The following is a 26,772-nucleotide window of genomic DNA, read 5'->3' as shown; positions in this document are numbered from 1 at the left end:
ATCTACATTGGTCTTTCTTGACTTGTAGTAATGGCACACTCAGTTGTCTAGTGCTGCCTTCAGCCTCCAACTTAGCAATGAACAAAATGAAGGTCATCTAAGCCACATTTTTTATGAATAGTTGAAAACCTGGCAGATCCTCAGAAATCCTTTGACATGTATTCAAGTTAGTAGAATTCTACTGGACAACAAAGGCTATCTTTTCCTTATCTTTGTCTGCCTTGGGACTCTAATAGCACCCACTTTCTAGTTCCAACAATGAAAACCACAAGTTGTCTAGAAGACACATCAGAGTGTCTTGAATTCATGACATGGTCCACTGGTCAATGAGATTCTATGTAGATGGTTTCCTTAATAGAGATCAGAAAAAATCAGGTTGATGGAAGAGACTTAGAATCCATGAAAACATCCTATGCAGTCTATTCCTTTTGGTTACCAGGAAACCTACAACTTAAAAACCCCAACAAACAAAAACACACAGTTATGTCCTGAGAGGATAGGGATGTTAAACACAAATAGATCTATAGAACTTTTCTTTCACAATACTGCTTTGTGGGCATATGCATAGTGCTTTCTTTACAAAACTGAGAGTTTTATAAACATTGTATCATTTTTTTGGTCATATTACTTTTTAAAACAAATGGGGGCACAAGCATTATTCCACAGTAAGCCCCCAAATTACATTCTGCCTGATGCTCCTTTGCACCTACAGCACCAAATCTCCAAAAAATAGCTTAGAGGTATTTTAATAAATAAGTTTTCATTAATATCTTTTGTTTTTATAAAAGGCCAAGGTCTCCCACTACATCCTGGGCAATCTCCAGTTGTCCTGACCTATATCTGGGCACTGGATTCAGAGGGCTCTAGAGGAGAAAGTGAAGCTGGTGACTTTTCATAGCTCTCCCTCACTTAAATCTAATTTACTTGCAAGTCATGGTTATCATCATACTTACTGTTGTCATGACACTCTTCAAGAACAAAGGACAAAACACACACACACACACACACACAATGTTTTTATGTAACTCACATTTCATAATATATTCTTTACCTCTTCCTCCTCCTCCTCTGAGAGACCTATCTCTTATAATTAAAAAAGTTCAGCAAAACTAACCAACATATTGAAAAATTCTATCATATGCAGTGTTCCATACCTAGAGTCGTTTCTCGTCCCTATTCTTCTTCATCCCCTTCAAAGAAAAGGTACTTATTTCTTTGTGGCCAGGGGTGCTCATTTTAACTTTGTAGTAACAGTTTTGAATCTTTTGTTATTAGGTTTTCCCTCCATTTATATTGTTATATTGTCTGTGTGTGTGTGTCTGTGTGTGTGTGTGTGTGTGTGTATATACATATATATAATTTTCCTGGTTTTGCTTACTTCAGTTTGAATCAATTCATATAAATCTTCACATGCTTCTCTGTGTTTATCATTTGTATTCTTATAGCACAGTAATATTCCATGACATTCATGCAGCACAATTTGTTTATCTGTTCTTCGGTTAGTGGGTGTCTACTATGTGTTAGTTCTTTGCCACTACAAATAGTAGTAGTATATATAAATGTATTTATATATGCTATAAATATATGGGCATAGGTAGGTATATATACTATATGTGTGTGTTGGTCAATATTAGGCCTTTGTTTTTGTCATTGATTTCCTTAAGGCATATGTGTCCTTAAAATTATTAATATTTATCTTTCCATTGTTTGCAAAAACTGTCTCACACTGTTTTATCTAAAATATGTTGAAATGGTATTAAGTTAAAAGAATTTGGGCTGATATTTCCAAGCCTGCTGCAAAATGCAGACAGTTGGATCAATATTCCTGTCAGATAAAAAAAAAAAACAAACTTCTATGATTCCGTAATGTATGTGATTCTGTAATGAATGACTATTGTGGATAAAAAAATGCTATGTTATTTCATCAGAAGCTGGTTTGGTTTAACTTTCTCCTTTTCTATGTTTTCCTAGATATGATCTTTCTTCAGGGATCAGAGGTCATATTTAAAGTGGCTTTAAGTCTACTAGGAAGCCATAAACCCTTGATTCTACAACATGAAAACTTAGAAACCATAGTAGATTTTATTAAAAATACACTACCAAATCTGGGCTTGGTGCAAATGGAAAAGACCATAAATCAGGTATGATTGAGTGTGGGTGTTCACAAAATCAAGTGACCCTTAGATGTATCCTAAACAATGACTTCTGTGTGATCAGAAAGTTGTTCTGGGGAGCAGGGATTATGTCTTGCACAACTATTTATCCCACACAACGCTTTGCACTTAGGAGGTGATTGGTAACTATTTGTCAGCCAATAATGATAAATTCATTGGTAAGACTTGCCAATAGAAAAATGCCTGTGCCGTTTAATATAAAAACTAGTGCGCATTTTAGCAGTCTTTAAGATTTAGAATGCTCACGTCTAGCCTTTTGCTCTTCTGAAATATATAGATATATTTTCTAAGGTTTTTCATGTGGCTTTTATTAATGTTTTGATTGCAGAGGGATATTAATGCATTTCCATTTTAAAGCAAAACTGTTTTAATCGTAATGCTGTATTAAATATAATGTATATTACATAAATATATGATTGGGAGGAAAAATATAATGTATGTTACCTAACTGTGTGGTTGAGAGGGGGAAAAAACCAATCCTTGTTAGAATCCAATTCTTCACCTTTCATTTTAGCACCCCTTACTTCAGATTGTAGAAAGAGATTTAGTATTTGAAAAATGGAGTGTTATGTACTAAATATTTTGGTTGACTACATTTTAAAACTAAGACCAATAGGTAAGTTTCAGGAATGCAGATTTTGGCTCAATAGAAAAGAGAGTAAATCCCCAAATGACAGACCCTGAGAGTTGGGTAGGACCTCAAAAGCCATTGAGTCCAAATTGTAGCTGACCAAGAATCTCAACATGCATAACCTAACTGGCCTCTATGTGACTTTCCATTTCTCATCTGTCCATGCCTTTGTGCCATGCCTAGAATTTATTTGTCATCCACTTGGTTTTTTCCTAGTCTAAATTACTAGGCCAAATCCTTTTGAGTGTGTATAATTCTTATTTTAGAAGGTTCTACAATATTTTGAGGCTTTGTAGATTACACTTAGTACAATTAGAAAGTAAAGTTTTTTCAAAAAATAGATTTTCTTGATTCTTTTTATTTTTACATCACCTAGATTTCCCCTTAAATCTGTCCCCTGCCCCACTCCTTTATACTCCCAAAATAATTTGTTTAAAGAAAGAGAAGGAAATAGAGAAAAAAATTCTATAAAATTGATAGATACTTCCAAAAAAATCTGACATTACATGCAGTGCTTTATACCTATAGTCCCCAAGCTCTACAGAGGAGCAGGAGGGAGGAGATATCTTCTCATAGGCCTTCTTTGGGGTCAACTTTCAGTTTCAGTTTTGTTTGTGTGTGGTGGTTCTTTTCATTTCCATCATTTTTTACTCTTCATACACATTATTTTCTTGGCCCTGCTTATTACTTCATTTTGCATCAATTCACAGAAATCTTTCTACACTTCTCTCATCATGCTTGTTTTTTCTTCCAGTACAATAATATTCCATCACATTTATGTACCACAATTTGTTTTGCCATAGGCTATAAACTGCTTGTGGGCTTTTCTAATCCATTCCTTACCTCCTAACATATAGTAGGTATTCAACAAATAACTGGTTTACTGTTCTATTATACATATAAATTAAAATCTCTTCCTGGTGAATTCTCCAGGTATTTCACCTCCACCTGAAGTTTTATGGAAACTCAGAGTAACTCCCAAAGAGCAGCATAAATTAACTTATAGAACCTAATGTTTTCCAATGTCATCAAATTCATCCTCCTCCTTTCCCTTGAAAAACATCCCTAGGCAGTTGGCCATTTATTATCAGTTTGAATGCTTCCAGTGATGGGACGCTCACCTTTTAATCTGAACACATATTTCCTTGTTGTTTGTGGTTTTCCCAGACACAACAACAACGTGGTGCGTTTAATGTAAATTGATCTCCCTGCTAAAGGGGAAGGACATCTCTCTTTGCTCTGACTTATCAGAGAAGATAGAGTTCCCTGACAGGAGGAAAGGTATGCTTTCAGTGAAAGGGATGATGGTTCATGAGCATTTATGATGGGAAGCCAGTGGAGTGATGGTCTGGTAGATGGATGTGAGTAGACTAAAGCCTGACACATGACCATCATAGTTAGCAATAAAGGATTATTGATAACTTTGGAGATCCTAGTTGTACTAGAACAGTGGGGTTAAAAGCCGTAACGCGAGCCAGATTGATATTCTGGAAGACGATAGTTACTTCATTTTTGTCTTTGTATCCTGAACACCTAACACAGTGTCTGGCACATAGTAAGTGCTTAATGTGTTTAAATTGTCATTAGATTGACTGATGACCTCATATGTTTTTCACAGGACCTTTGGTCTTGCGTGTGCAGTTGAATTTTTTAATCGAGGTGTAGGATTTAAAATTTATCTTTATTTCACTGTTTAGTTTGGCCCAATTAACTATCCTTGAAGAAAGACAAAGGTGACATTAAGGTGGAAGATGCAAAGAGGTGCATTAAGATCTGATATAAGGAAAAACATTCTAACAACTGGAGATGCCTAAAGTTAAATGACTTGCCGTGGGTTGCCCTTTACAGGAGGTTTTCAGGCAGAATTTGTATGACTACATTTTGTGGATGGCATAGAAGAGATCGTTATAGACCTTCTCAGAAGCTGACACTTAATATTATATTATATATATTATTATATAATAATATTATATTATGACCCACTCTTTTGGTCTGGCTACTCACCCAGGTCTAAACCCTCCTAAGAGTACTATAGTCTTAATACATATGTCTTCATTTTCTTCATTCTTTCCCCTTGTCTACTGGCTCCTTCCTTGCTAACACACATGTCCAACTCTCCACCTTCCTTAGAAAACCTTCATTTCATCCTTCACATTGTCATCTTCTATCTTTCTTCCCTTTCACATCCAGACTCCTAGAACAGGTGCTCTGCACTCATTGGCTCCAACCTGCTCACCTGCCACAGTTCCTTACGTTCTTTCTTCTGACCGTACCACTTGACCAACGGCGCCTTCTCTCTGGGTTTTCAGGGCACTGCTCTCTCTGACCAGTTCTCATTCCCCTTTGCAAGTTCATCATCCATGGGCTGCCCTGGAGGTGTTGGTGTACTGCAGGGCTCTCTGTCTTGGGCTTTCCAACATCCTTAAAATCTTTAACCCAATAGCCAGTTAACAAAGGAGAGGTAGTTTAGGGAATGTCATCAGACATGTACATTCAGAAAAGGAAGAGGGTCAGACATATAGCAAGAATGAAGTTCATAGCCTATATTCTTCATCAGTATCTGGACAATGTCAGGATTGCTAGAGAGGAAGGTCTTCAATATATTGGGTAAATTCCTTGCAGAGGATTTTCGGGAGGGCATGAATGGACTATGTGCCATCAGAAGGAATATGCTGACTTTAATGAAATCACAGATCCATTGAAATATGCTGGTGAATGACAAGATTTTGGAGTGCTTTCATGGAGCCTTTGAGGGCTATGGATTTTCTCTGTCCCTTGTGAGCTAAGAACTCTCATTAAAGAGATGGGCATTTGGAGTGGAAACCAATCAGATTCACAGTAAAGTAAAAGAGATGCTAACTGTTCAAAACATAGAAAGTTTCTCACTCTTCCTCTCCGTCTCCCTGACTCCCTCTTCCCTTCTGTTGGCCTTGCCTCTTCTCTCTGGGCTTCCTCTGGAATACCTCTCTGTCCTGCTGGCAGCTCCTCCATCCCCAGTGATGCTGAAGGAACCCTTTGAAGTTCACTTATTCTGAAAAGAAATCATGGCAGCAAGTGGGCAACAATAGGGGACAATTGAAAAAGTTCCTTCGAATCCAATATTTCTTGGCTGCTGGCGATCAAATAGAATAGAGAAACCAAAAGATGGAGCCACTCACAGGAATCTTCTGTAGGACCAGCTTTGCTAAAAGGGTTGTGTTGTTTTCATTTGTTGTGTTATCTTAAGTGGTGAAGAGTGAAACAGCAAACGTGACCTGAGAAAAGTTGGCAGTGTCATTACAACTGACCTATGGATATGATGTGGCAATTTGTTAAAGCCATTCAGCAGGTGTCCATGTACATTTTGATTAAATTTTAAGATTAAATTAAATTCCACTAGATAGATATACACAAATACAGATGCACACACATACATATATACACACATGTACATACATACATACCTATATGTATGTGTCTATATCTATCTATCCATCTATCTTTGCTGTCCTTTCCTTTATCGTGAGACAGAGTAGTATAGTAGAAAGAATTCATTTGGGGATCAGAAGAGATATGGGTTCAAGTATTGCTTCAGACTCTTAATAGTTCTGTGACAGTGACATCACTACACCTCTCTGCCTCAGTTTACTCATTGGTAAAATAGAGAAAATAATTCCTGTGCCTAGAGTATTTAACTCACAGGGTTGTTGGGAGGATCCGGTGAAATAATGTAGGTAAAGTGCTTTGTAAACCTTCAGGTGCCATACATCATATTGTTTTCTGTGTTTTAGCAGTATAATCCACCTCCCAATTTTGTGATCCTTTTTCCTTTTGCTGTTCACATTCTTTTGCTCTTGTTGTGTTCCTTTCCTTTATTTGTCATCATTTGTGCTAAAGTATAAGTCATGGGGAAAAAATTATGAACCCTTAGGCACTAGCACCAAAACCTAGAGGCCAGTGACTGTTCTTTTTCCCCCTCAAATCCCACAAGCCTCTGTGGTATCACTAGCTGCTATTCAAAGGGAATCATAAGGCCTCTCTTCCCCACTGACAGTCTTGATAAGAAGCGGAAATAAAGCCAGGAGCTCCGAATTTAAAGCAAAAAAGAAACTCCGCCCTTTCTTCCTCTTTCCCATCTCATGGCTGGGAGCTTAATGCTCTCTGTTCCCTTCTTTACACTCTCCCCATTCCTCCTCCGCATTCCCTAGAACCTCCTCCAGTGGCATATTGTACTCAAAGAGTCAGACAGGTGTGAGAGGCTTCCTGTGTGGTCAGGAAAACCACACAGATGGGCTTGTACCAGCTGGAAGTTTCTGGGTGGTCATCGAGGGCAGCCGTGGCCCCATTTTGTCAAAATAATTCATTCCGTAGATCACAAAGCCTTAAGAAACTGTGGCCTGATCTGGACCTGGAAGGAGAAAGAACACAACTCCCAGTGCCAGATACAGATGTTTGTAAAAGCTGTGCTGGACCCTCCTCACCCTCCAGCTGTCACCTAGAAGCCCAGGAGCAGCTGTGAATCTAAGCACTTCTAAAAAGATCAGACATTCCCAACAGGAAGGGGCAAGTGTATCTTGTCAAGTGTTAAGGACCCAAGGTTTGAGCCTGAAAATGAATATTCTTGTCTTTTAAATGGCCTGCATCACAAATTGAGACATTTTAAGACCGAATAGAAATGAGGTGGAGATGGATCTGACGCTATTGTCATTTTGGGATCTGTTTATAAAAGAAGAAGAAAGGCGTAGGGTGAAATGGGAATAGGATCAATGTCTCTATATACTTTTTACACTTTTTTTAAAGCATAGCCATTAGCCATATCAATGCCCAAGTCCAAGAAGCTTGGATACAGACAGGGTAGATGTTTAGGAAGCTGCCTAGCAAATTAAATATACAGTCTTCAGAAGCTTAGACCTTGGATGCACAGATCCTAACCTTGGCAGTCTGCTACTGGCTTCATCTTGCCAAAGCAGGCAGAATAACTCTGGGGCTGTTTGTGCCATTATCTTACAATGCTGAAAAACTGGAACTGGGTAAATTCAACTGGGGTGTTAAGGAGCACATGACAGGCTTAACAAATGGAAATGTTGGCTTCTTGTCCTTAGTTCCAGGTATCTGGAACTTATATGAAAAATCTTAGGAAAACCAAGCATGGAACTTATGGGTTATCAGATAACTTAGAACTGTGTCACTTTTTAAAAATAGAATAATTGGAAAGAAGACACAACACCCAGCAAAGCTGCTCTGATAATTCCTTGTTTAAGATACTAGCCCACTGTGTAAGCTCTATGTAAGACCTTCAATGCTGATCTTGAAGGCAGGGGTCTGGAGTTCAGATCCTGACCCTGTGACTTTCTACTTGTATGACTTTGGACAAGTCACCTAACTTCTGGGCCTCGTGTCCTTGTCTGTAAAATGAGAGTTTGATAACCTGTAGAGGACCCTTCTGACTCTGTCTGAAATCAGTAAGCTCATAATGGAGAGCTCAGGTAGCTACAGGTCCTGTTGAACGCCCAGGCCTTCTAGCCCTGGTGTATGATTGCTCTTTCTTCAACTTGTACTTTGCTGCTTTGATTTGGCATATCAGTGGCCCTGGTTTTCAACCTTGGACCTGTCTTCCTTTCTGGTGGCAAAGATTCTGAGACCTGAAAAACAACACTTGTGTCCTTCAGCTAAGAGGAAGGGGCCATCCTGTTCACAAAGCATCTAATCAACAGTTCAGAGGTATTGGCCTGGAGGTGAAGCAGTCTTCAGAATCTAGTATATATTGCCATGGTTTGGGGTGGATTCTAGATTATCATGGCAAAAACTAGAACAACCATAGATTTGGCAGTTAGGAGGTAATGATACAATTAGGTAATAATGATTATAGCTCAAGGTACTTCCTAGGGCAGGGGTGGGGAACCTGCAGCCTCTAGGCCACATGTGGCCTTCTAGGTCCTGAAGTGCACCCTTTTGACTGACTTCAAGTTTTACAGAGCAAATCCTTTTGTTAAGAGGATTTGTTCTGTGAAGTTTGGATTCAGTCAAAAAGGCTGCACTTGAGGACCTAGAGGGCCACATGTGCAGGTTGCCCACCCCTGTGACCTAGCAATTAATGAAGGGCTGAAAGGCCTTGGGCCAACTGAAACCCATTAACCTTAGCTGGTCTTCTATCTACCTAAAATGCTCAAAGGCTTTGTTGCTGAGACTTACCAGGCTACAACGTAATTTAAATAAACCTTTCTGATGGGAAAAAAATAATTGAGATATGCACGTATATTTATGTGTACGTGTGTATATATATGTATGGAGAGAGTGAGATAGATGCATTTTAGCACAGATTTGTAGGCAGATCCCAAAATGACAATAGCATCAGATCCATCTCCACTTCATTTCTATGTAGTCTTAAAATGTCTTGATTTGTGATGCAGGAAAATTCCATTATGTAAATTCCCTCCACCAATGCTATTTCCCTTTTAACTTAGGTTTGGGGAGTTGCCCAGGACTCTAAGGGGTTAGTTAGTAACTTGCTTACTTGCTCATGGTCATACACCTAGAGTATGTCAAAGTCAGAGTTTGAACTAAGGTCTTCCTGAATCTGAAGCTGACCTTCATACCACTGTGAGAAACGTGGTTTTGGGGATCACTGGGCTTCCCCAAATTGTGAGAACACTCGGCTTTGGGGATCATTGGACTTCCTAGGCAGGGCCAAAGTCCTGAAGAACTCCTGTGATAATCCCTAGGAAAGGCTGTACAGAGCACAGGACTCCCAGAGGAAGACCAAGTGGTAGCCCCCCTTAATCTGTGGGGATCACAGGGCCTCCTAGGGGTCAGACCCTAAGGAGGACCCAAGTGATGGCCCCTTAGGATGGCGGTAAGATCACAAGGCTCCCGAGACAGGGCCAGAAGTCCCAAGTGATGTCCCCTTAAGAAGGCTTCGCAGATCACAGGGTTCCCCAAGGGAATCCAGAGGGGTAGCCCTCTTAACAGTGGGAATCACAGGACACCCCAAGACAAGATCCAGGAGTAAGCCTGGTGAGCTTCCGCTGCCTATTGCTTCCCTTCACTTGACCTTAGGAAGATCCATGTGATTTGCCCATTTTCACCCACAGAACTCAAGACCAGAGTGGGCACAGGAAGATAGTTTGTTACATTCCTCAAGAGAGAACGGGTGTAGTGCTCATGGGAACACTCACACTGATACAGCTGCAGGAGCAGGGGTAACCATTCCCTCCACTCCTGTTAGAGTTACGGTTAGTTTACAATCTTTATTTTTTACATAGTTTTCCTAGGTTATACAGTTTATACAGGTAGGATAATAAGGATACAGAAGCAAAAGTGAAGTTAATTAGATTTTCCTTGTCTTAGTTTAGGATTAAACTACATTCTTTTACTTCCCCTACTTTCCCTCTTTAACATATGCAAATTATGCAAATCATTAGGCCTGGATTCTTGACCAAGACCATACCCTAGATAACCAGTTCAAGGGGTTTGGCCTCTCTAATTCCCCTGACTGCCTTCTCAAAAAGCATGGGAATGCCTACAAGCCTCTGACCTCTCACATGACCGACCTTGAGGCCTGGTTTCTGCCAGAGCTGGGGTGGGGGAGGAGAGGGAAGTACACCTTTAGTTCTGTGGAAACAAAACTCCTCCTCCCATTTCTTACACCACTCAAAAGATTTCTACCTCTGTCTTGGTTTCTTACAATCACTGTGCACCTGGAAAGTTGTATGTTAACTGATTTTTTTGCAAATATAATCCCATTTATATGCACTTTGAAAGTATATTATTTAAAGCAGCCTGCAATGAATCCTTTTATATTTCAACTTTTTAATTCAGATGTCATAGTCTTAGACCACGCTGGTCATCTAGTTGATCTCCCCCAGCCACCCACCCATCCCCATTATAGAGATGAGGAAACTGAGACCCAGAGAGGTTTGAAAGTAGTAAGTGGCACATATAGGCTTTTAACTAAGACCCTTTGATTCCAAATACACTGAAATAAGTTGCCCAAGGTCATCTGTTTTGTATGGTCTGACTCTTGAACGTTGGATTTTCTTAAAGTGAGGCATACACGAATGTTTTGAAGCTATTTAAATAATTTTGTCCTGAGCTGGGCTCCATTAATTGCTTTTTGTTATGCTAAAATGGTAAATTAGATTCTCAAACATTTAGGTTCCTTGTCCCTGAGGGCGTACTTGTTGACTTTAAATTGAATTACCTATGGAGGCAAGATGTGGTTTTGTAGTCATCTGCTGTAAAAATGAAAGACAGCTGCGGTGTGGCCATAAGATTGGTGGCATATAAGTCTGAGGACCAGGGTTTTTTTTTTCCAGTTTACTCTCCATGGAATAGTAGGCAAATCACTTAAGCTCTCCAAGACTTATTTTCCTCAGATATAAAAACTTTATAGTTTTTGTGAGGGCAAAATGAGATGATGTACATGAAAGTTCTTTGAAAAGTAAAACACTGTACAAATATCATGTATTTTATTTCTTTTCTGCTATGTGTATGTCAGTAAATACTTATATGCCAAATTCAATTTGCTGTATTTATGTAATTTCCCTAATTGAAAACTAGGAAGGAAAGAATTCATCTCAAGGAGGAGAAAATATAGTGATTCGTCAAAGGAAGGTGGGGTGTAATTCTTTTATATTCCATTTCTTTAAATTCTGAGTGTGACTTCAAAGAGGATTAAAACATGTCCTCATTGATGGGACCATATTAAAGTTGCGGCATTAGAGAAGGGTTAGCATTGTGGTTGAATATTTGTGACTGTTTTTAACCTTAATTTCACTTTGTAAATTCATTTTCCGACTAACATATTAGGACCCCCATAGAGAACCCAGTTTAATGGAAATCCCAAACTACAAATACGTTTAAGCCATCACTTAACTGTTCTGGGAGAGGCCACTCCTTATTTTCAGGGAAACAATGAAGGGAGGGAAAAAAATAGCCTAGGCAGCAATAAGCCCAGAGTCTCCTGAGTCCCTACAGTATTCTGTCCACCGAGTCACACTGTCTTCTAAGAGAGACCAAACAATGAGCGACTGATTCACTTCTGTGCTTTAGGGTTATTTTTCTAATGTGTGGTTTTTTCCATCACTATTACTATTATGGGAAGGAGGACAACTCAAGCTTTGTTTCTCATTCGCTCATCTATGTGGGTGACATTTGGGTTCTGTGTCCATTTCTGCCTTTTTTTTTTTTTTTTGGTCCAAGGAGGGTCTTCCAGTAAACACTTCTATTGCATAGTTATTCTCCTGATGATGAACTGTAATTAAACTTTGACCCAATAACAGTGTGAATGGGGGTATGGGTCATTTTTTAAAAACCCATTGTGGTAGCATTTTAGGGTGCAGACTTGGAGAAGAAAGAAACTAGCCTGCCTTTCCAGGCTCTAAAAGTATAATTTTACCTGGTAGAGAAATGATTCTCTAGCAAAGTTTGAGAAAGGCTCATGTTTCCCTTACCAGTTATCTAAGTAACAAAACCTCTATGATTGTGTGTTGCCTTAAAATTGTTCTCTAGTTGTTTAATGTATTATTGTGTCTTCTCATAGAGCTTCAGAGCAGTGTAACTAATCCAAATGGTTAAGTTCCTCAAGGATAGAAAGCATGGCTGCCTTTAGTATCCCCCATAGAGCCTGGCACGAAACTAAGCATGCGTGCATTCATTTACTCCACAAACACCTAATGAAGTTGTCAAATGTGTGTACAGAGGTGTGCTAGGCAGCAGATTGGGAAGGGGTAGGAGAGAATGGAAAGCATTGGGTGGGAAGAGAGGGGGGTGGTGGTAAGGGAAGATCCAAAGCTTAAATAAAACATAATGCCTGTCTTCTTGGAATGGTTATGCAACAGGTGCTTAATAAGTGCTGGTTCAAAGAAGTCATATGAATTTGTTTGCAGTTCTCAGTCTTCTCAGTGCCTGACTCCATTTCTGTGTGCAACAGGTGTTTGAGATGGACATCTCCAAGCAGTTACAAGCTTACGAAGTTGAATACCACGTGCTTCAGGATGAACTTATCGATTCATCTCCACTCAGTGACAACCAAAGAATGGATAAATTAGAAAAGACTAACAGCAGCTTGCGTAAACAGAACCTTGACCTCTTAGAAGAGCTGCAGGTAAGAGGGTGTGGAGCTTTCTGCCCAAAGAGCCCATTATTGTTTGTAACGCACCTAAGAGAAGGTATCCATGTGGACCTCCTCATGGCCACAAGACGTTCTGTACCCTTATCTGTGGAGCAAATGATGTGACTGCACAGCAGTCTATGCAACATTAAGGCTGGTTTGCCCTCTGTTCTGTGTCGTGGCCGGAGTATCTCCAAACTCGGCTCTTTCTACCGTTACCCTTCCCTGAATCACCTAGAGATAAACCAAGGCTCAGAAGGGACGTCCCACTAAAGATCGACTTGTTAGCAGATTCCAAGAGCCAAACCAGAGCACTCTGGAGGGAAACATCAACTTGTTGAGAAACACAGAAGGTAGCCAATCAAATCAGCCAGGTGTTAATCTCATAGTTCTTTATTCTCGGGTACAGCAGGGTGCTCTGCACACAGTAGATACTTAACAAATGTTTTTTTAAAACTGAATGGAATTGGAGAGAAATCTTTTGTAGGAAGTGGCCCTTGGGTTTGGTTTTGAAGGTCACTAGGGATTCCAAGAGGCAGAGGGAAGAGGGAGTAAATTCCAGGCATGGGGAGCAGCTTGTATGTGAAGACAATGAGAGAGAAAATGGAGTATGCTATGTGAGAAACCAGAACTCCAGGTTGGCTGGACTGTGCAAAGCACGAAAGGGAATAGTGGATTTTACTGACAAATAAACAACTGGAAGACATGTTTAGAGAGTAGGATAGTGATAAGGGCACTGCTTTGCTTCAGGAATATCATATTTGGTAAACTGGGTTGGGGACGGGCTCAGGGAGGGGAAAGACCTGAAGCAGAGAGAACTTGGGAGAGGCTGTTGCAATAAAGAGCCCAGGCAAGCTCTTAAAGAATCATGTTTTCTATTTCTTTTATAACTTTCGTAATGGCCAATACAGTAGGTATTCAGTATTTAATTTAATCGCCACATTTTTTTTTCCAAATCGTAAAGCTCTTTTATCCATCCATTTAACACAAGTACCGAATGGCTGTTTATTTCTTTAAGCTTGTTTGAGAATGTAAATTACTAGGGCCAGAGATTTAATCATTTCACTTGGTTTTTATAATACCATATATGAGGCCATTTCGTAATAGGTACTATTTAATGATGTTGATTGGACCATTGAGGCACCTCGATTTGTCCTATTGGTTGTCCAACAAGTAATCACTAAGAGCCTACTATGTGCCTAACACTATGGTAGGTAGGCCTTCAGAATGCTTCCAGAGAAGCATGAAATAGGTACTGCAGTCCTTATCCTCAAATGGCATACAGTCTGAAAAAATAAGACATACGTGCCCAACAACAAGGCATGATACAATTAATTGCTGAGTTGTGTGGAGCAGACTATAAGTGCTATAATGAACTCAGAGGTATCATTGTGGGCTGGAATAGTGGAAAGCCCTTAAAGAATGAGTCAGGTGTCAACATATTACGGTGTGTTGGGTTTGTTTTTTTTTTTAACCACATACCGAACATAAGCAACTTCTGCCTGATAACATCACTACTTGAGGTGGATGGGAAAATGGAACTAGGTAGTAGGGAGAAGGTGGAACCACTCAGCTTTTATTTGGCCTTGATTCTCTTCCTCAAGGAGACTAGAAAGAGCAAAACAAAAAATAGCTAATAAGTAGATGAAGCCCAAGTTAAGGAAGAATATGGTAACAGGATAGCCAGTGTCCACTGGACCAAACAGGCCTCTTACCTGTGGGTGGCCAGAACCTAACAGAACAGGCTAGCCCAGGAGAGTCAGGAATCAAACAGAAGTTTCATTTCAAAGTGAGGCTTGTAAGCAAGGAGGGGATCTAGACACGGGTGCCAGGGGACCTGCCACTAGTGGGGGCACCCGAGGCAGTGTGGGGAGATCTCAATACTTCTGCTTATGGCTATGCAGTGAGGTCTAGCCCTGACAATGAGAGGTAACAGCAACGATACGGCTTCATGACCAGAACATGTCTGAGCTCAGAGAACACCTGGTGCTAGTCAAAGCAGTACAATAATTATGTGATTTTGCCAGAGGGTCAGTGCAAAGAATTGTTGTTATGCCAAGCTCAGGGCACAACCTGCTTGCTGGGCCTTAGCTCTGGAAAACAGGGTGTCTCCTAATATCTTGACACCAATAACAAGGGTACAGTGGCACTTAGTTTTTCTGGAGGTGATTCCCCCTTGTCTCCCTCTGGATGGAAATGTGTCTGGTAGCTTTCATGGTCTTGGGCACCCACCAGCGTCTCTGGGGCTTTTTTATGCCCTTAGATGACCAGGAAACTGCATTAGGGAAACCAAGGCCAATCAGGTCCCAGGAGCAGCTTTGCCTTCTTTAAGATAAAGCTTCTCCCTCTTGTGTGTGGGAAGAAAGAAGGCATGTCAGGGAGATGCTGTCCTTCTCATAAGATGCCGTGCTTATCAAATGGCATATGGCTCAAGAACACGGATATCAAAGTCAAGATCCAAAAAGATCTTCATAGGTTAGAACAGTGAGCCAAACTTAATGTGGTTACATTTAATAATAAATTTAAACACACAGGATCACAGGTTTAGAGATGAAAGGGGCTTTATCTAAATCCAAGTACCTCATTTTATGTACGAGAAACTAAGAGTCTAGAAAACTTAGTTGACTTTTTAAAAATTAATTATTTTATTGAAAACGTTGCACATTAATCAGTACAACCATCTAAACCCTAGTAACCACCTACAGTTAATTTAATGAGTTGTGTTTCTAGTATTACTCATGAGCAGTTTCACTTATATGGGGCTAAAGAGAAGTAGTCTGCCATGTAGAATGAAGATTTAAAGTTCCAGGTTGAGTTTTGAAGAAGTGGAGAGATATGTTTGACTTGACCTGACAATCTCAACATGAACACACCTGAGAGCCCAGAATAAGTGAAAAAGTTTTCTGAACAGCCAGAATAGTTGTTTAGAAAGTCCTCTGTATTTTACTTGTAGGAAAGCCCTCAGTCCTCATTTCAAACATATATTTTTTTAATTTTGAATTTTTTATTCAGAATGTAACACCAGATAAAATAAACAGTTCACATACAGAGTAGAACAGAAAAAGGATGGTATATGAGACTACTTGTCTGTTATGCATAGCTGGCTTTTCCTTATAAGTAGATAATAAACTTAGTATGTCTTTTTCAAAGCTGTGTTCCTTCTCTTTGTTTCCCTCTGGTCTACTTACTGTTCTCTTCTGTGCATTTTTTTAAAAAGTGTTTTGATGTCCTTTTCTTTTTCTTTTTTTAGTAGCTCTTTTGATCACCTCCCCCTCCCTTCTCCCCACCCATCCCCAAATTGGACCAAAAAAATGTAACAAATATGCATAATCAAATAAATTCTCACCTATGTTTGAAAATGTATGCCTCATTTTGCACCTTGGGGCCATCACCGCCCCGAAGAGCAGGAGAATGCTTCATCATCCATCTTCTGAAATCACTCTTGGTCATTTCATTGATTAGAGTTCTTGCCAAGCTTTTCATTTAAAATATTATTGTATAAGTACATATTTTTCTTTTGATTTATCTTAATTATTTAGTTAATCTTAGCTCCAATTTTCTCATTTTTAAAAAGGGAATAGTTCTTCCTGCCTTTCCTACTTGCATCCTAGTATTGCTGTGAGACCTTTTCTGACTTCCCTTCAAACCCTCAAACCCTTGCCCCTCAAATTACTTTTCAGCCTTATATTCACTTTGTACATATTTTGTATCCGTGTGTGTATTTTGTATCTGTCTGTGTTATTTATGTATGTGCTGTCTTCCCCAATAGAGCATAAGCTCTTCGAGGATAGAGACTACTTCATTATTGTCTGTGTATGCGCAGTGGCTAGGACAGTACTTGGCATATAGGAATCAATAAATTCTTATTGATTGATGATCAAATGAGACAATGTATAACGATAAGAATGTTGATGTTTCCTTCTGTGAGACAAATAGCATCCTAATAACTATACCAGGAAGATAAGTCAGAGAAAGAAAGTTACGACCCCTATCTCTGATGAGTATTGATGCAAAAATATTAAGTTAATCATGAACTTAGAGGCTAAAGTAGGAGTTTAAAAATAATATATACTCTGACCCACTTTTATTTATACCAGGATCATCGGATTAGGTCAATATTAGGAAAACTATAAACGTATAATAGGCCATAGTAGTAACAAAAAAAAATAAGTCATATAAATTTGTTGGTAGATCGACAAATAATCTTCACTATTTTATATTAAAAATACTAGAAAGTAGAATAGTAATTGCTCCTTTCCTTAATCAGTATCTAAAACCAAGAGCTACCATTATCGGTAAATGATAATCATTAGAGGCCTTTATAGTAAGATCAAGGGTAGAATAGTTGATGTCCAGTGTCACCATTAATATTTGATATATTTCTAGAAAATCTCTCTGTAACAATACAAGAAAAATGCATTATTCAAATAAGTATAGGCAGAGAAGAAGCAGAATTACTGCTTTTGTAGATTATTTATGGTTTAGAAAACCCTAGAGATTCAAATAAAAATTAATGGAAATAATAACTTCAGTAACAAAGCAGGACATAAGATAAACCCGTAAGTATTGTTAACCTTTCTGTACATTATCAGTAAAACCTAGCAGAAGGGCAGAGTGGGGAGGGGGGGATTGATTAAAATTTGCTACAGAATGTACAAAAAATCTGGGAGTCCATTTACCAAGACACACATGGGAATTATATTAATACAACTACAGAACATTAAAGAAATAAAGGAAGATGTAATAACTGGAGAGAAATGAACTGCTTATGGCTAGAATGTTCTGATATAACTGAAATGACTCTATTACCTAAATTAATTTATAGATTCGGTAACATACCAAGCTGCAAAAGAATCGCTTTGTAGAACTAGACCAACCTATAACAAAATTAGTCTGGAAGAACAAAATTTCAAGAATCTCAAGGGACATAATGGAGGGAAAAAGTGAGAAGGAAAGAAGTCACCAGATCTCAAACTTATACTACAGAACTCTAAGCATAAATTATTTGATACTTCTTTAAAAAGAGATGTTGATAAATGGAACAGATTAGGTACAGATCCAGAAGCAATTAAACCATAGCAGCATAATGTTCAATAAACCGAAGGACACAAACTACTGAGATAAGTTTGACAAAAATTACTGGAAAATATAACTGTAGTCTGGCAGAAATTAGGCTTAGATCAAAGCTCACATGATATGCCACAATAAATTCCAAATAATTACATGACCTAGATATACAAGTTCATAAAATAAACAAATTTGAGGAGAATACAAAGAGAGAGCTTTCATAGCATGAAATTGGAAAAAAAAAAACAACTTTTTGTATAAATAAACAATGCACTTAGACTTAGGAGGAAAACAGTTAACTTGGAAAAACTTTGAAGCATAGTTCTCTGATAAAGGTCTAATATCCAAGATATATAGGGCATTAAGACAAATATATATGAACAAGAGCCATTCCCCAGTAGATAAATAACTGAAGGGCATGAATGAGCAGTTCTCAAGGGAAGAAATTCAAGTAATCAATAACCATATGAAAAAGTGATCCAAATCACTAGTAACAGGTAAATTAAAACAAATTATGTTTCCATCCCCCGCCCTTCAGTTTGGTAAAAATGACAGAAAAGGAAAATGGCAGTTATTGGTGAGGAGATGGGAAGACAAATACATTGATGCACTGTTGAGAGGGCTTTCAGGTGGTCTACTTATTCTGAAAAATAATTTGGAACCTTGCCCATATAGTCACCAAATTCTTCATACCTTTTGACTCAGTGATACTACCACTAGGCCTCCACACTAGAGAGATTTAAAAAAAGGCTATGAATGTACAAAAAATATTTTTTCAATAGTTAAGATTTTTTATTTTTAGTTTATAACACTCAGTTCCACAAGAACTTTGAGTTCCAGATTTTCTTTCCCTCCCTCCCTCTCCCCTCCCTCTGCAAGATGGCATGGAATCTGATATATCTTCTACATATAACTTCACATTGAACTTATTTACACAACAGTCAAGTTGTAAAGAAGAATTATGACCAACGGAATGAATCAGGAGAAAGAAGAAACAAAACCAAAAAAAAAAAAAAAGACAAAAAAAATATTTTTAATGGATACATAATTAGGAACAAAGTTAGTGACCATCTGTTGGGGAACAACTGAAGAAATTGTGGCATATAAATGTAAGTGGAATATTCTTGTCCAAGAGAAATCTGGGAGCAGTTGTATGAACTAATGCAAGTGAAGTGAATAGAACCAGGAGAACTATTTAGACACTGGCCAATCAAAACTCCAGAAGTCTGATGATGAAGCATGCCTCCTTCTTCTTGTGTGCAGGCTGAGATGTACATTTTCAGACATCACCAATACAAAACAAATTTGTTTTGCTTCGCTGACCAAAGCTTTTATTTGAGAGGGGAAGATGTAGTAACTATGATTTTTTTAAAAAAATAAAAGACTTTAATGAGACATTTTTCAAATACACAGAAGAGAGCAGAGGGTGATGTGTTCAGAAGCGGACATAGGTATAAGCAGGGCCACGATGGTACTACCATGTTAAATTGAATATATGTTTTCTAGAATTGTACCAGGTCTGTAGGTTCACATATAACCCCTTTTCTGGCATTTGTATATAGAAAAGAATATATTTGAATATATAGACATATATGTGGAGAGAATGTACATAGAATATATATGGAAACATACTTATTCCATACGTGAACCTGTTTTCTGACATTTGTATATAGAAATGAATGTATTTGATTATTTTCTAGTTCGTGATTGTTATTTTTTAAAATAGCAAAGGTGGTATGATAACTGACAAAATCAGTGGGGGGGATGGCGTCAAGGAGGAGGGAGGAACAATATCAAAGCCCGACAGCCAGAGTCTGCTCAGTATCAGAGAGGCTTCAGCACAATGTGATATTTCATCATGGTCCCAAATGATCCAACAAAAGGTTATTTCAGAAGGAATCTATGGTTCTAAAACAAGGAGGTATGTAGTACAATTTAGAAAGCTTTCCATCGAAAACGATTTAGATTGTTTTTAAGTATGTACTTAAAGGAGTTAACTTCATTTATCTGGAAAATCCATTTAAGTGAAACATCTGATTTCATTGCAAAGCCAAATGGACGAAGGGCTACTGTAATTGAGATCCATGGTTGAAAAGTTAGTCGTTTCAGCTGCTGAATGTGTGAATACAAAACCTTCTTCATCCCTATAAATTCAGTAAAACAGAAAGTAGATGAATGGGTTAAAAATAGTTGTCATCATGATGTGTATTCTGTACGTACACACACAAACCAGTTTCCCTGTTGGTTAGAGCAGTCAGCCAGTCTCAGTATTTAGGTACAACAGCAATGTAGCCCCAAGACTTAGGGGAGTTAGTGTTCCCTCTCCTCTTCCATCAGGTGATAAAGTTCTTTTTCTTAACCTTCCAGGTGGCAAATGGGAAGATCCAAAGCCTCGAAGCCACCATTGAGATTCTCATGGCCAACGAGAACAAACTGAAACAGACAGCTTTGGCTTTAGAACTGGAAAGGTCAGCCCTTCTGCAGACGGTGGAGGAGCTACAGAAGAAAGCAGCCAAGCTGGGGGATGGAGATCCCGGTCTTGCCAAGCCAGAGCTCACAGAAGACAACTAATGACCAGCTGCCATTAGGGACTGGATGAGCTCCCCCAAAAAAAGGGACAAGGGGGAAACTACCTAGTCAATATCACCACGAGGGCTTTCGCACCATCTGCACGATTGTCCATGCCTTAGCCAAGTGAGACAGAAAAGGGAGTTGGATGTAGTAGAGAGAAACATGTTTCTCAGGGAGGAAACTCTTGCTTTTGTTATCATGGGAAGTCTTCTGACCTAAAACAAATGCAATTAAAAAAACAGTTGGGAGGAGGGAGAGATGTTCAATTACTTTTTTTTTTCTTCTTAGTCCCTAAATCTTCTATATCCCCATCCATGCCGTTTATTCTAAAGATTTAGATAGCCCTTTGATATGAATAAATGCACTTTTATGTTTTATTGTATTCCTGCCTTGTGCTTCAGTACCCCTACATGCAAAAGAATGTGCAAATTGCTGAGGTTTTTCCGAAGCAAGATGGGATGAAGGTGCCTCCTTTGGCAGGGACCATGTTGGAGCAGCCCTTAGAGGGAGTTTTCTGTGGTCAAACCCTTGGCACCACTCATGGGGTGACTCTTCTCCTGAGCACAGCTGGGGCACTGTTCATCTGTGTTATAAATGACAGACAACCATTGGAGGTGTCTGAGGTCATTTGTGAAACTCCAGAATCTTAGGTTTAATTGTTAGCCTTTCATATGGGGGGAGGGGTTGTCACCTTTTTTTTTATAAACATATTTTATTAAGGGGTTTTTGTTGTTATTATTGACTATTAATCCCCTGTCCCTTTAGTACTGATGACCAACATAGATAATGAGTGTTTCATGGAAATGACATAATGTTAGACTCTACCAAATACTTCTGACTTTGCCAAATGTCTCTGACATTTACAGCTTGGTGTAGTGGGTTATCGTCCCATTGTAAAGTGTCATTTATTTATTTATGCATGGCTGTACCATGTGATACAGCTTAATGCCCCTCCATTTGTGCCTATCCCATTCCTTGGAAAACAGTATTCTCAGATGTAACAGGGAACTCGATTGCCTTTTCAGTGAACCACAGTTATAATAATAATTTAACATTTACGTAGCCCTTTAAAATTTACAAAGTACTTTCCCACTTAATTGTCCTGCTAGATAACATTATGAATGTTATTCCCATTTTAAACATGAGGAAACTGAGACTCAGAAAAGTTCAGTGATTTTGCCCATTGTCACAGAACTGGTAGTCTTCAGAATCGGGACTTAACCTTAATTTTCCTGACTTACAAATTTGGCATACTTGCCACCATACTATCCTGTCTCTCCTGCCTGTATGTCTTTCTCTTCCCATCCCCACCCAATGTAACAAAATAAAATGGTGTTAAACGTATGCCTTCCTTAAAGTACACCTCTTTGTGTTGCAAAAGACTCCTTCACGTTGCAAAGGTAATTCTCAGGATAAAAATACACTTTGTGTAAAAATGCCCATGGAAACTTGATTATTTTAATATCACATAGGGCCTCCCAAAGACTGTTAACTTAAAAAAAAATTGACCATAAAATAAAGCATTAAGTTTGGGGAGGGACAGTGGAAGTTTGAATCACTTCCCTTTTTCATTTTAATTTATATATAATTTATATTTGGTCCTTATATTTTGAAAGCACAGCACGTCTCTCCTATGCCAGAGAGGAATCCTTCTGCCTCTCACTGGGTCAATTGGAAAAGAACCTTTAGAGAAAAAAACCCTGGGGTATAAAAAAGAGTTGCAGACTTGAACTCATTGTAGATATCACATACCTGCCATTTCAGTAAGAGACAGAAGTTTTGTTCCTTCTGCTCTCATCCTCCTGAGAAAACTCCCAGGAGTCTGTTCCCCTTGAGGGCTTCTTTCCCCATCATTCATTTTATGCTCTGAATGTAATATCTAGTCATTTTGGTACCCCACTACTCAAGTACATTGGCTTTAGGTTAAGGAAGCAATAAAACAGTGAACCATTCTCACCAGTGTTTATGTGTGTTTTTTGTTTTTGTTTTTTGTCTCATCTTGATTTGGACTTTTAAGCCCAGGAATAGAATTCCATATGAATGAGTTCCTCAAGGTTCAAAGGAGTCTTTCGGAACTATAAGTGAAAATATTTCAAATATTACCTTTTCCTTTCCTCAGCTTGTCCCTTGTCTCTCTGTTTCTGTCTCTTCCTGCCTCTCTTTCTCTATCTCTTCCCTGTACCTCCCAAACTCCCTTCTTGGTTGCAACAATTTCTGCAGTATTTAGATTTGGGTGGAAGAAAGAGTGGATCCATCATTGGATCATAGGAAATACCTGGGGGTGAACATCATAAACCCTTGAATTTAAAGCATCCACATGACCCTAAAAGGTAGGGCAGGGAATGTTTGGGTCTCCTACTGCCTCTTCCAAAGAATAGTTCATTTATTCAGTCTGCCAAAAAAAAAAAGTATTTCGTTCCTAAGACTACCATGTTCTAGGTTAAATACAAAGACAAGCTTCCAGTTGTTTGCTTTCGGGATCTATATTCATCTTTGGGAATGGAAACCAAATGAGGGGCTATTTCCTGAATTCCAGTACCTGAAGTAGCCTAAGGATTTAAAACTGGAGGACGTCTTCAATGAGTAAGCCACGTTGTTGAATCTGGAGGGAAGACAGAAGGCGTTGGGTTTTAACAGGATCTGTGCTTCTCGTTTGGAATTTTTCAAGTCGTGCTATACTCTTTCTTGATGAGTGTTATTTTCTTTGATTATCACAGTAGTACTTGGGGAAAATCAGGTCATTACATGGAGTTATAGAGTCCTAGAGCTAAAACCCTAAAGGACATCCAGACCAGCTTCTTCCTCTATAAACATGACTTACAGTAAAATTTTTTCTTCTTTCCTGACATCTCCGGAAATGATCAGAACTGGAGAAAAGCTGAGAAGTTCTTATCATGGATCTGTCTGTGATTTCAGTCATAGTTCAGACATTTTCCTGTCACACCTGTCACCAGGTTACCCAATTCTGACAATTCCATTGTCAGTCCTGACAAAAAGCATTAACTTTCCCGTAGTCTAGCTTCAAAGCCCATGGAGCCCAGCCCCACCTTCCTGTCTCCGGACCATAGAGGTAGGTGGCAATGGTGGAAAGCTCCACTCGTAGCAGAGGACCTTTTGTCATGTAGATTAGTTGGCTAGTTTAGAAATACTTTGCACATCTGTCTTTGAACATGCCATCCCTGTCCTTGCCCCTAGGCAGGATCTTGGTGATGCTCTGCCCAGCAAACTATATAGCTGAGTAGGGTAGAGAGGAGCTGAATTGTATGGATGTGTTAAAAGCAGAAAGCCTATGAATCACTTCATTTTACAACTATTATGCCTATTTCTTAGGACAGCTTCAAATAGCCCAGACGGTCTGATACAACTTTGAGTACTGCTCTTGTTGGTAGAGCAAAATAGTTGTTTTTTAAATCTTCTGGCTCCAATGCCCCATCATTCCAACGATTGCTGCTTTTCTCTCATTCTAAACCTTAACATTTCCCAATTTTTATTCTTTTTTTGTTATTTTCTTCCCTGTTTTCCTTGATTTTTTCATCTCCCTAAACCCCTTGGTTATATTTTTGCCACTAAGTCTCCTCTAACAGATAGGAAAAATTAGTCCTTTGCTTTTAAGTTCTTTCCACCTAGGCGTAATGTAAGATGGCACTCTGGAAAGAGTTCTGGGGATGAAAACATGGAGGCCAGGCTACTTGTGGCTACATTAGATAATATTGGTCAATGTTACAGTATGTTAGGGTTTGAATCTGCCCAATTATTTGTGTGTGCATGTATATGTGTGTGTATATATATAAGTGTATGTGTATGTATGTATATATGTGTGTGTGTACACACACACACACACACACACACACACAGAGGAACAGAGAGAGAAAATGAGAGAATTAGATCTTTCCTTTGGTTCCAATTATTTGATACACTTTCTTGTTCCTTCTTAGTCTCCTTTGTTGGTTCATTATACATCTCCCAGGCCTGAAGTGTAGGTATCCCAAAGTTATAGCTTGGGTCCACTTTTTCTCTCTGAATTTTGTGTTTTCATCTGACAGTGATTCCCATATCCAACCTTAATGACACCCTTGAGCCCTAGTCCCAAAGTTCTGCCTGCTCTACACCTCCACCGTAAATCCCATGGGCACCTGAAACTCATCACACCAAGCTGAGGGACTGCTAACACACAGTATGACAGGATCCAAAAAGATTTCAAAAGGGTAAAGTATTGGGCTGAATCTCTAAGATGAAATCCAGTGGGAACAAATGCAAAAATCTTCCACTGGGCACAAAGAAATCAAATACTGAACAAAGAATCTTGAAAAAGATCTGGGAATTTTAGTGGCCCACAAGCTCAATAAATGAGTCAGTTGTGTCCTGTGGCAGCTTAAAAAAAAATACCAGTGCTTATCTTGAATGGCATTAAGAGAGGCATGGCTAGAATTCCAGTCAAGGTGTTAGCATGAAAAGATATAAATCTCCCCCCCCACCCCCAAATATACTTTAGCAAAGATCTAAAACATGGTATCAAATAATGATGAAGAAATCTAAAGAGAATCAGTAGTAAGCCCCGGACTGCACAAAAGGACAGCTGGTAGGACAGCCTCAATGGGGAACAAGCAAAAGGACAGACACGTGAAAACTGCAGTGAAGGTGGGAAGGAGAGTCAGTCATTAAATATAAAGAACCTACTATGTGCCAGGCGCTGTGCTAAGCACCAGGGATACAAATAAAGGCAGAAGACAGTCCCTGACCTCAAGGAACTCACAATCTAATGGAAGAGACAACATAAAATAAAGCCGATGGGGTGGGGGGTGGAATGAGGGGTATGGATACCATCCTTAAGAAGTGGAGGGTCTGGTTGGAGGAGCAGGAATCTCGAGGGCTCGAGCAAAAAAGCCCCAAAGTGGCTGGAATTCAGCAGCCAGCCCTCTGAATTTGAGGGGCAGGGGCCAGGGTAGAGGTGGAGGAAGGGGAGGCAGCTGCAGTCAGAGCAGAATGCCTGAAGCAGGACTGCAAGTCCCCAGAACTCTGACTTGAGGGTCCTGAGGACTCCTGGATTCTGATCATAGATGATCAAGAGGGTCTTGAAAACTGCCAGCACTCTAAGGCCAGATACACAAAGGTAGATGGAAGCCAATGAAAGACTCCAGGAAACTGAGGTCAGGACCAAATAGGGCCTGAACAGCTCATCCAAGGGGGGAGGAAGAGATGGGAGCCCGATCCTGGTCTCAAACCAGGTCAAACCAGGAAATGAGACTGGAGATGTGAGTAAACAATTGCAAGCAGAGCCTTGGGGGTTGGGGGGGAGGGGGGACATGGAGGGGGAATTAAGTGAAATAGCAGCTCTGGGAGGAAAATAGATAGCTTAGAATAGAAATTGGAAAAACATAAGTAATGCATTCCTTGAAAATTAGAATGGACCAAAAGAAATCAACGACTCCATGAGATAAGAAATATTAGAGCCAAATAAAAAGATTTGGGAAGGGGGTGGAATAGAAGAGAAGAGATTATAACTATCAAAACAACTTACCTGGTAAACAGGCCAAAGAGAGATAATTAAAGAATGTGAGATTCCCAAAAGCTATGACTAAACCAAAAAAAAAAAATCTAAATTTTAAGAAATTATAAATGAATATTGCCCAAATCGCCAAAATAGAAACTCTGAAAATCAAAGAAAAGCTTAACAAATTTGGTGGGAAAAAAATTGACTTGATAAAATTAGGAACTATTTTTTAAAAAACTAAACAAATAGACGAAATTGTTACCTAATCTGATAAAACAGAGAAAGAAAAAAGTCAAATTGCCAGTACCAAAAGGCAAAAAGGAAAATTAACAAGAAATGAAGAGGAAATAAGGGAAAATATTAGAAATGATTTTGGCAAATTATGTGGCAACAAAATTGACAAATGAAACAGATCAGATAAGTATTTATAAAAACAGTTGTATTAACATAGATAATTTAATCCAATTCAAAACAGAAATTGAACAAGCCACAAATTCCCAAAGAAACTCAGGACCATTAGATGGATGTACAAGTGAACTCTATCAAATAGTCAAAATATAACTAATCTAATTTACGTAAATTATTTGCAAAAATATTAAAAGAGATCCTACAAATTCCTTCTGTGAAACGAAAATCGTCTTATAAATTGAAAAAAAAAATACTGGGTCTCCTTATCTCACCCAAGCTAGAAGTGCATCCTTTGTTTTAGAAGAGGATCAATGACATCATAGTGTGATGTGTTGACTCA

The 26,772-nt window shown here is 39.0% G+C and overlaps 1 protein-coding gene across 1 annotated transcript in view; it reads left to right on the top strand.

Annotated features, from left to right (window-relative positions):
- TBC1D1 (TBC1 domain family member 1) overlaps positions 1–22,489 on the top strand; it is a 300,647-nt gene extending 278,158 nt beyond the window's left edge. Inside the window, exons 20-22 of the mRNA XM_036763075.1 lie at positions 1,972–2,141; positions 12,716–12,889; positions 20,330–22,489. Of these exons, the coding sequence (XP_036618970.1) occupies positions 1,972–2,141; positions 12,716–12,889; positions 20,330–20,533 (548 nt within the window). The 3' untranslated portion in view covers positions 20,534–22,489. The remainder of the gene's footprint in view (positions 1–1,971; positions 2,142–12,715; positions 12,890–20,329) is intronic.
- Positions 22,490–26,772: the final 4,283 nt, after the last annotated feature.

The sequence above is a fragment of the Trichosurus vulpecula genome, chromosome 6, assembly GCF_011100635.1.
Source record: "Trichosurus vulpecula isolate mTriVul1 chromosome 6, mTriVul1.pri, whole genome shotgun sequence".
Lineage (NCBI taxonomy): Eukaryota > Metazoa > Chordata > Mammalia > Diprotodontia > Phalangeridae > Trichosurus > Trichosurus vulpecula.
The sequence above is the reverse complement of the archived record's forward strand: the minus strand, read 5'-3'. Positions and strand labels throughout refer to the sequence as shown.